At 30.7% G+C, this 11348-nt stretch overlaps 2 protein-coding genes across 3 annotated transcripts in view; both read left to right on the top strand.

The window, feature by feature from the left end:
* The window catches only part of LOC117177864 (FH1/FH2 domain-containing protein 3), a 917724-nt gene that overhangs the window by 165840 nt on the left and 740536 nt on the right, over nt 1–11348 (top strand). The gene's annotated exons all lie outside the window — the stretch shown is intronic.
* LOC117178730 lies at nt 5367–5880 on the top strand. The gene is made up of 2 exons (XM_033370161.1): nt 5367–5683; nt 5742–5880. Exons 1-2 carry the CDS (start codon nt 5367–5369, stop codon nt 5878–5880), a joined length of 456 nt encoding a protein of 151 aa, XP_033226052.1.

The raw sequence follows: 11348 nt of genomic DNA, 5'->3' as shown, positions 1-11348 counted from the left end.
AAATGAGGCGTAAGTTTTTCGAATTCGATTTTTCACTCTCGTCATGTGAAAATTTATCTTGTTTGATTTTTGTTTTTTGAAAATAAATCTTCTCTATAGACAGTTTATGTATTTGGTTAAAAATTCATTCTTTTGTGTGAAAATCCATATTTTTGGGCTAAAACATTAAACCCCTCTTGTAGAAAATTCATCTTTTTTAGAAAACGTTAACATTTTTTAGTTTAAAATACAAGTATTTAAAAAAATAATTTTAATTAAAAAAAAAAAATTAGGATTGAAACCTCAACTATTACATTTTTCGCTTGGTATTCGCCTTTTTTGTTCAGAAATGTTCTCAAGATTCTCAGGAAAATTATCTTCATATAATCCTAGAAAATAAGAAAATAAATTGTTGTTCAAAAATTTTATTTTGTTTTAAAAATTATTTTGTGCCGCAAATCGAAATAATTTTAAATTCAAACAAATATTTATGTATGTAAAGTATTCTTTATCTTGAAAAATTAATTTGAAGAGAATGTTTAAAAAAAATTTTAAACAATCCAAAAGATTTCCAAAGATTTGAAAAAATAATTTTAAAGTTAAAATGACTTCAATAACTTGAAAAATGTAGATATTTAAAGATTTAGAACAAATAACTTTCAAGCTATTTAGGAATTTTTGAAGTTTCTACAGAATAAAAAAATTGTCTTACGGTTTGTGGGAAACTTTTATTAATTTTTCATTTTAGAAAATTAACTTTACGACAATATTCCAAAAAAAATTTTTAAATTTAAAAATATATATAAAAGTGACAAGAAAAAATCTGGAACATATTCCGTTTTTTTAATTTAGAAGTTTTTAAAACATTTCAAAACCAATGTTACAAAAGTTCTAAAAAAATCAAATAAAATGTAGATTTTTTAAGACTGTAAAATAAAATTTTAAAGTTTTTTCATAAATTCGAAAAGTTTCAAGATATTAATTTTAAGACAATATTTAAAAAGATTTTCAAAGATTACGGAATATTTCCAAAATTATCAAAAACGACTCTGGAAGATTTTAAGACATTTTTAGGAATAATAGGATTAATTTTGAGAGATAATAAAGAATTCTCGAAGGCTTTGAAGAGATTAAAAATATTTTAAGAATTTGAGAAATTGATAAACTATTTTTTAATTTTTTCTAAGCTTCAGATAGTTTTACGTGTCTTTCACCCTACAAATTTGTCCTTAAATGTTTTATAATCCTGTAAAATAAAAAAAGTTCTTAGAAAGTTTCTAGATATTGTTTCGGCATATATGAAATATTCAGAAATCTTTTTGAATTTTTCAAAGAATCAAAGGAAAATTATATGTATATAATTTTAATGAAAATAAAACAAAAAATCTGGAAAATACAATTTGCCCAATTTGTTACAATTTGCCTAAATTTTGGTTTTTCAACAATTTTGCTAAAAGTTCGCGTTTTGTCGGAGGAATTGTTCAATTAATATTGCAACAGTTTTTAAATTGGTAAAGAAAATCATTTATTTCAATGTATAACAAATGCAAAGTGGAGGGTGGTACGAAATTAGTGACTTCCGAGTGAAAGACGTTGCTTTTGAACTCATGAACACGGAGGTCGAATTATATCTAAAGCTCTCTGAAAAGGTTCGCTCTTAGTCTGATAACGTGTCCGCATTTTGGTAGTTGACGGAGTGGGTTTTCCAAGAGTTTTTGAGTCAAGTGAGATAGGAGATAAGAGATGTAAGAATTCGGAAAGTTTGGTCATTTACGAGTACTAAAGTCTGGACAGAGTCCCTCACTTCATTTAAGTACATGACGTACAATATGATTTCACGAATTGAGCGACGCAGGCCCTGCCGACAATCATAAACTAAATTGTCTATGTAATAAAATCTTTCAAATTCTGGAGACAGAGGTTTGCAAATATGCTTTATATCCACAATAAATCAAGTGCCTACGGTTAGTGTGAAGTATTATATATAACCTTTTTTATTGGTAGAAAAGTAATCTTCTTAAAAGAAAACTTATGTATTTGGTTGAGAATCAACATTTTCTTAGAAAATTGATGTTTGATAATTGTGAAAAAAATGAACTATTTGATTGAAGATGATTTTTTTAAATTTAGATTTGAAATATCTATAAATTTCAAAAATATTTTTCAATCTCCTCACGATTCCTAGAAAAGTTATATTTATGCAAACTCTGAAAAAAATAAAATTTTAAAGTTTCATTTTATTTTAAAAATGATTTTGCCCCGAAAATGGAAAATAATTTGAAATTAGAACAAATATATATTAAAAGTACTCTTCATCCTAAACAAATAATTTGCAGAGAATATTTAATAAGATTTTAAAACATTGCAAAAGATTTCCAAAGTTTAGAAATGATAGCAAAATACTTTTAAAGTTAAAATAATTTAAAGAAATAAAAAAAGTAGATTTTTGAAGATTTGGTACAAATAAATTTAAAACTATTTAGGAATTTTTAAACTTCAGTAGAATACAGTCATTTTCTTAAGGTTGGTGGGGAAATTTGAAGTCATTTTTTATTTTACAAAATTTATTTTCGGACTATATTTAAAAACATTTCTTAAAATTTCAAAAGTCTTCTAAAATTGTCAAAAAATAATCCGGAAGCTTTTCCGAATTTTTTTAAAAGATGGAATTTTTATAGAGCCATTTTAAAGTTATAACATTTTTTTGAAAAACAAAACACTTTTATGCATGAAAGAATGAAGTTAACAGATTGGTACTATTTCTTATTATTTTCAAAGGAACCTCATAAATAAATATTCGTGGGGAGTGTTTCTATTTTCTAGTTACGCCACTGAATTGAAGTTATAGGAAATTTTGCTTTACATGGAGGCATCTACTTTATCGACGTTCAAAGTTTCTTTCCTATTCCTAGAGTTTTTCGCCAGAAAACTTTTTTCTCAATTACCAACATTTTGATATATACAAACGTTCTTTAGTGCTTTTTATTTTACCTGTCAAATTTTTAACACGATATCTCAATCCGTGTGAATGTAGTGAAAACCAAAAAAAAATTAAAATAATTCTAGACACAAATTTCATAAGCTTACTTGACCACATCATATCGACCTTATCGACGTTGAAAGTTTCTTTTTTTCTCCGCTAGAAATCGCTAAAAATTCTCGGAAAATAATGACAGGTTATGTGTGTGCAGATACCTATTTGTTGATTTGCAACGAATTTGCCAAAGGTTATTGTTTATGTCAATTTTTTTAGAACGCTTAGACGATTTAATCCTAAATTTGTGCCAGTGCTCAACATACGGGAATAAAAAAATCTGAAATGCATCAAACTAAAAATACATGTAAAGTGCTACATCTCGAATGGTAATATCCCAAATTATAAATAAACTTTCTTTAGAATTATAAACATATTTATGTATACAAACGTTCTTTAGTGCTTTTTATGTTATCTGTCAAATTATTAACACGATATCTCAATCCGTGTGGATGTAGTGAACACCAAAAAAAATGAAAATAATTTTACCCACTTATTTTTACTCAAATAATTTTTTTCAAAATTATTACTCAAACTAAGTATACAAACGCAGTTAATTGTCTCATTTTATATATCCCAAACTTTGAGAGCGAAATATCAGTGTCTTTGGACGTGGTGAACACCAAAAAATTTTTTCCTAACCGAAGACTGGTTCGGTTACGTGGTCACCGTAGAGCATGCCCTTAAATCAGTAATAGTGTATTTATTCTAATTATAATTGATTGCATTTGACTTTTGAAACGGCCGAATGAGCTGAATAGGGTATGAATCGTTAGATAACAATATTTTCTGCATATTCTGAAAATTTTAGACAATCCGTAAGTAAGGTCCCATTTCGGCACAACCACCTTGAATTGGGGATAAATCTTCTGTTTCCATGTAGGAATTAGTGACTTCGAAAAATAATTGTATATATTGATAACGCTGGTGCCATATATTATTACACCCTTCTAATTAAAAACATTTTATCAAAATTGTGAAATTATTAATTATTTACATCCTAGTTCTAAGCCAGTCTAGGTAATTGATGTAAGAATGTTCCTATATAGATATTAAATGAAATGTCTAGTTCCGCAAATGAATTCTAGCATTTTTTTCTTTACCTCCTTATTTGTTACCTTACTTCCTTGGTCTACTTTTTATGAATAATCGCGGATCACCATGGATTACTTCGGATAACGTGAATTACTTCGGATAATGCTGATTACTTCGGATTACCGTTTCGGATCACCAAGTGGTCCAGCGGATTACCACAGTTGTTTCCCCCTCGGCACTACACTATGTATGAGTGGTTTACCCGACTGACTTCGTTTAGTTTACCACATGCGTATCTCGCTCGCGCATGCGCGTCCGTCTTCATAAGCAACAAGAATCTGTGGGCAAAAACAAACATCATGTATGGCTGTATCTATATCAGCAATAAAATATAATAAATCTAGTCATAAATATTATTGTACTGCAAATTCATTTCTGTCAGTGTATACGGTAGATAGTTGCAAAATAAAAATTATGCCAGTACATTTGCCTAATCAGCATAGTGTTACTATTGATGATGCTGAAAGTGAAGATGCTATAAGAAACGCATTGGAAAAAAACTATGCTAATTAATTATTTTTATTTAAATGGACGTGATAGTGATGCAAAACGATATACGTATTCTGAAATCTCATCTCACTACGTATTTAAAAAACATAGTGGATCAAAATTATCAATTTTTCAAAAACGAAAAACAAAATTTAAGGTTATTGGACGAATGTACTCTGTTCGTCCGATTACAATAGAACTATTTTATCTGAGACTATAACTAATAACAATGAAAGGGGCTGTAAGTTTCCAAGATCTCAGAACTGTTAATAAATAAACTTATGATACTTTTCAAAGAACATGTTTAACGTTTATTTTTTCGTATTTTAATATTTTGTCAACCTATCAATTTTGAGGAACTATGGGATAAATTTAAATATGCTATGTCACAAGATTTTTAGAGAAAATATAATATACAAGAAACATACATAAGATCATATATTCAGATAAATACCTATCTTTCTTACGAAAGATCCGATATTAGTAGCTTTCCAATGATGCCAAAAATAACTAAATTTCAGAACGATATTGAGATTCACGATGACGAGTAATCGCTTACTCAACATGAACAACTCGCTCAGACTTAGTACTACAAATTAAATGGAAAACAAAAAGATATTGTAGACGCAATCCTTAATGTTGCTTTTTCGAAGGAAGAAAGGCCTTTTACATCATGTTTTTATAATGATGGACCTGGTGACTCAGGAAAGACATACATTTATACAACTACATATCATTTGTTAAAGGCAAGGGAAAAAATATATGTACGATGGAATTTACAGGTATTGCAACAACATTACTTCCACAAGGAAAGACTGCACATAAAACTTTCGGCATACCAGTTCGTTTATTTTCTGATTCCGTCTCCCGTATAAAAACTCAATCTAAAAATGCTAAATACTTACGAGAAATAGATATTTTTATTTGGGACGAAGCTCCAGCGGCCCCAAGGTATGCTTTGGAATTACTATATCGAACATTACGTGACTTCATGAATGTTGATTCACTATTTGATGGGGAAATTATCATTCTTGGCGGAAATTTTAGGCAGTTACTGCCTGTGCAAACTCATGCGATTCGCAGCGAGTTAGTAAAGTTATCCATTAAATTCAGTTGACTTTGAATGCATGATTTTCTATTACAGAAAATATGAGTACTTTACCACAAGAAGCAGATCTCGAAAAGTATTTATTGTCTGTGGAGATGGTACTTTATATGACTATCAGAATTATTTAATAGCTCCAGAAAAATGTGTAGCTACTAGAACCGAGGATATAGTATAGACAATGTTTAGTAAACTTATTAAGGATCGAAGATTTGGAGATCTAGCAAAGACAGCTATATTATCAGCACGAAATGTTAATGTTGAAAAAATAAAGTACAGAGTCGTGGAGCTATTGGATAAAACCACAAAACGAATTTATACAAGTGTAGGATAAACTTTCGATACTATCGGATTACATCTTCGTAAAGATGTATTTAATCATGGACAATTGTATGTGGCATTTTCCCGAGTTCGCTCTTGGCATTCACTAAAATTTTTCCTAACAGAGCAGCGGCAAAATAATATTACAAAGAATTATGTGTATACAGAAATATTCAAATAATCTTGTATTTTTAAATAATTAAAAATAATATTTAGATTAAATTAAGTTTCATTATAAATTGGATATGCAACAGCAACAAAAACAAATTCATACATTCTTGGACAAAAATGTAGGATAAAATTAAACTAAGTACATCTGATAGTAAAGAAATACATAAAATATGATAAAATATAATACCTTGAAAAAAAGGACACGCGCGCGCGACAGCGCGCGTTCGGTCTCATAAATGAAAAAGGCGAATTTGGTTTAAATTACGTTTATTCAAATTTTCTTACTAATAACATAAACGAAATTTAAATGTATTAAGGTACCATTCACAAATCTGATTTTTGGTAATTTCTCAATCACTTCTTCAGACTGGAATTTTGTTTACACCAGGAATTGTTTAACATTATATGACATATGACGCCCCTGTCGGCAAATACCGAAGGAGGACGTTTAATTACTTTAGTTCACATAGATAAGGATTCCAGGAATCAATGATGACGTCATCAGACTGAAATTTTGTTTACCGAGAAACGTGTTCGAACCTGCATAAAAAAACACGATATAATGTCTTTTTTCCTTAACACCTATAATCTAATTTCATTTCTGTATCATGGTGTCAGCGCACAACAAAGGCAGTCATGAGTCATTGAGGGTGCTTGCAGATCTCGGAAATTTTCAATGGTGCCCCATTGCGATAAACATTCAATACATAAATTATATAATTTTGGGATGAAAAACTTCAATTCCGGGAATAGCCGGTATTAAATAGCATGCGCTCGAGCCACAAGTTTGCTATTCGTACGGAAAATTTGTATCAAAAATTCGCCCTACCTATCTGCTGAAATTCATATGAAGCCAAACAATAATCCTTTAAAAAGTGAAATTTACTGCAATCAAGGTATAAATTTCGAATCTAAAGATTGCATCGGTCATTTAATAGGGTTTTCGCCATGCAGACTAGAAGCTAATCAAGCTTATGAATTTGATCACCCTGTATCCAGCATAAAAGTGAATTTTTTTAGAATTGAGTGTAGCATAACTACAGGTGCATATATTAATGGTCGAAAAGTACATACTATTGATGAATTTTTCCCTCTAGTGCCACCTGGATATAAGATAGTGGAAGAACCATCTCAACTCATTTACTCACCAGTTCCCGTGCAGACAATAGCTTATATGGTAAGGACGTTTACTATGCAGTCATAGGGAATATAATGATATAAACGCTAGCATGCAATGCAACCCGTCTTGCATTTGTGTAATGCAAGAAAGTACTATATAGGCTCTTTTAATTCGGTTTCTAAATCTCCCATGCTCCAGATCTTGCGCTGATTGGTCAAAGGCTTCGAGACTCAGAAGACGTGCGGAAAAAAAATATATACGGTATATAACCTAATTCTGAAAAAGATTATGTTCCTCAGGATTCACAACGCATTTCAAATAAATAATTAGTTACGAATTAAAAAAAAATGTAACACAACATTATAATTGTTCACAAATTCATTCAAGACGTGCATTAAGTACTTTCTTAAGAATTAGAGTTGAATTAGAGTCTAGACAGCCAGCGCACAGTGCGGCGAATTAGAAAATTGGGGTTCAAAATGATCCAGAGCCTACAATTTTCATCCGATTCCATCATTTTTTAAAAATTAAAGCTTATTAAAATCAGAAGAGGTCTGTCGAGGGCGAGTCTGCTAAAAATACTCTGCTTGTTTGTTATTGAAGTTGCAAAATACCAAAAAACCATAATTTTCTATATTTGAGCTGCCTGTTCTGTAGCATTCATTGATTTTACCTCAAAAAGGTGAAAAACTGATGGATTTGTAATCGATGAACAAATCCTAATATCCTAGATTAAGTTGGTGCAATCTTTTTAATTTTTATAAACAAATTTATGAACAAAAGACATTCCGCATTCCTGACTCTAAATGTTGTTTTGTTATAAAAATCTTTCTTCCACTTTTGTTCAAATGTGGACATGAAATAAGATAACTTATCTTCGCTTGCTTTCAGACATTCGTTTTTAATATCACAATTGGCTTTGATATAGTTCAGAAGTTTTCCTCTATCTTTGTCGCCACTTGTGATCAGAAAATCACAAAGAACTTGCTTCAGAACTTTAAATTAATTCATTGTTAGAAAAGTGAATTTGATCGAGAATAAGGTTTTCGATTGAAAGTGTTGAAGGAATGATTTGAAACTTACAACTGATAAAACTTCATAGTACCAGAAGAAGAACACGAAAACAAAGTATTCACAAATCTACACTTTATGAGAAATAATCTTCACTTTTAGGACTTAAAGAGTCCTAAATAATGAAGGTCGGGAAAACACAAAAATCCAATGGATACATGCGTGAACTTTTCAATGTCCTTTCAAAAAACATTGAGATTTTTCCTATTTGAAAGCGTTTATTAATTGTATTTGTTGAGCAGAATTGTTAATAAAAATGAAAAATATTGTCAAACGTGAGTCTCCTCCATCAGAATATTAATTCAGGGATAAAGTGAAAAATTGTGCAAAAAAATGGATTTTTTCTATGAAAGAGTGACCATTTAATGCATTTGTTAATCATCATCGTTTCTAACAATGGTAAATATTTTTATTATCCATTTCTGTCATGGAATTTTCATTTCTGAAGGCAATCCTAATGATTCCACACAAAAAATGCATTTTATATATACAGAGGCGCTTATTTATTAAATTTGTTTGTGAAATTTGTTTATGACAATCAAAAATTAAACTTTATTGTTTAATTTCAATGTAACTTTAATTTAACTCGATTTCGCGGGGAAAAACGTAATAAAAAGAACTTCCAGGCTACAATATACAACAATAATCGATTTTGTTTATAAATTTGTTTATAACAATTGAACATATTGCGCGAACTTCGTGTAAGTTATTAGGATTTGTTAATCGATTAATTTTCACCTTTTTGAGCTAAAATCAATTAATGCTACAGAACGGGCAGCTCAAATATGAAAAATTATGGTTTTTTGGAATTTTGAATCTTGAATAACAAACAAACAGAGCCTTATTAGCAAAATCGCCCTGCACAGACATCTTCAGAATTTAATTGGCCTTAATTAAAAAAAAAGATGGAATCAGATGAAAATTCTAGGCTCTGGATCGTTTTGAATGCCGATTTTCTAATTCCCCGGACTGTGGCAGCGCCAGGGTGCAGTGATTAATTGCCGCCCCGCTCGCCTCAAACCTTATAATTTTCTTTGGCCATATACCATTCAAAAATTTGTATAATAATGTATAAAAATAATAATAATTAAAAATCATAATCTACATCTACATCAGTTTCACTTGTCTTATTGTCGGTTAATTTCAATTGCACATCTGTACATCGTGGTAACAATTCATCTTTGGCAATATATTTTAAAGTGGAGCTACAGTCGAGGAAGATAAATATTTGATAAAGATTATTCAACATCGAAAATCTATTGCTTAAAGCATCAATCGCTACATATACAGCAATAAAATAAAAGCTTATTTTGTATTTCTGTTCAGGATCCTGAATGGCTTCGTCCTTAGTTTTGTCGATGCGTGCGTGTTGATTTTTTCGTCTTACGGTTGTCACTTCAAGTAACTTTGACTCTGCTTCAAAAATATTAGCCAATAACAATTAGCTCATAAAATAGTAGTACATAACTCTTGCAATCAGTGTACACACGTTGCTGCAATCTCCTTGCAATCACTTGAGATCACCATGCAATCACTCACAATCACATGCAGTCAGTTGCAATCACCTACAATCACCTGCAATCACTCTGTAATGAATTTGAAATCACTCTGTAATCACATGTCTCCACCCTGCAATCAAGTGCAATCACTCTGCAATCACATGTCGACTTGGATATTATGTTTTATTTTGTTTTACACTATTCAATTAAGTGATAAAATCTATCATTTATTTTTGTAACGATTTTATCATGTAATTGAACGGTTTTAGAAAAATATTATCTAAATACACTTATGGTTATTAATGGTTTATTACAAAATAATGTATCGCTCCATGCAATTGATATTATTGCTTGTCCCTCGGCGTGCAGACATCTTGCCAGCCGACGTCACGTCTATAAATCTCTAAGTTTTGTCTGCTACGTCATAGGCGACGTCCTATATCGGTCACTATAGTATCTTCCTGTTGTATACATACGTTTATGTACAATTTTTGACTGTAATAAATTTAGCAATCAATTTTCTTCAATTTTCAATAGTTGAAAATTAAAGCTTTGGCGGTTAAAATCTTAAAAAATGATGCAAATTTAGATTCCATTTTAAACAGTTCAAAACTCAAGAAAAAAGATAAATTTATATTAAAAATAAGTGTTAAAAATTTACTATTTAGATAATTTTAACTGAGAATTTAATAAATAAACATTTCCATCCGTTACAAAAAGGATTAAAAAATTAATTTTATCAAAAATTTACTATATAAAATTCAAATTTTCGGAGTTGAGGCTCGACAGCGTCCACCCCGTTGCATAGTTCGACTTGCAAGTATATACACGTGTAGATTAGGCACTGGAGATGGTTCCTACCACAACCTGAATCGCTAATTGCTAATAGCATTTGTTTAATAAATAAAGAAAAATAGCGTTGACTATATACGAGGTGTGTTAAAAAAATAAGGTGACTTTTCAATTTTCGCGGGCTACGTACATTCAAGTTTAAAATTTTTTGATTTGTTATGTTGGTAGACTCATCACGATTATATGTTCACAGATTTGACTATATAGCTCGTGTTGTTTTTCTGGCAGAGGCGTAAAAGGTTAGAAGGTTTTGGTGTGCTCGGCGATTTTCTTCTTTCGAAAAAAATGGAGCAAAGAGTTTGCATTAAAGTTTGTGTGAAAAATGGAATCCAGTGCTCTAAAACTCTTGAAGTGTTGACAGTTGCATACGGTGAGTCTACTCTAAGTAAGAAAAATGTGTATAAGTGGTACAAGCTGTTCCAGGAAGGCCGAGAGGATGTCGAAGACGAACCTCGCCCTGGACGTCCCAACACGTCAACAACAGATGAAAACGTTCAAGACTTATACATGCCTGGGCGTGCCACAGAGCCGCATTCCGGATGTGACATCTATAAAGGATACTCTCCGAAGCAGATACAAACGTCTCATCCGACAGATTTGGTCTTCCGAACT

This window comes from Belonocnema kinseyi, chromosome 8 (genome assembly GCF_010883055.1).
Source record: "Belonocnema kinseyi isolate 2016_QV_RU_SX_M_011 chromosome 8, B_treatae_v1, whole genome shotgun sequence".
In the NCBI taxonomy this organism is placed as follows: Eukaryota; Metazoa; Arthropoda; class Insecta; order Hymenoptera; family Cynipidae; genus Belonocnema; species Belonocnema kinseyi.
The sequence above is the reverse complement of the archived record's forward strand: the minus strand, read 5'-3'. Positions and strand labels throughout refer to the sequence as shown.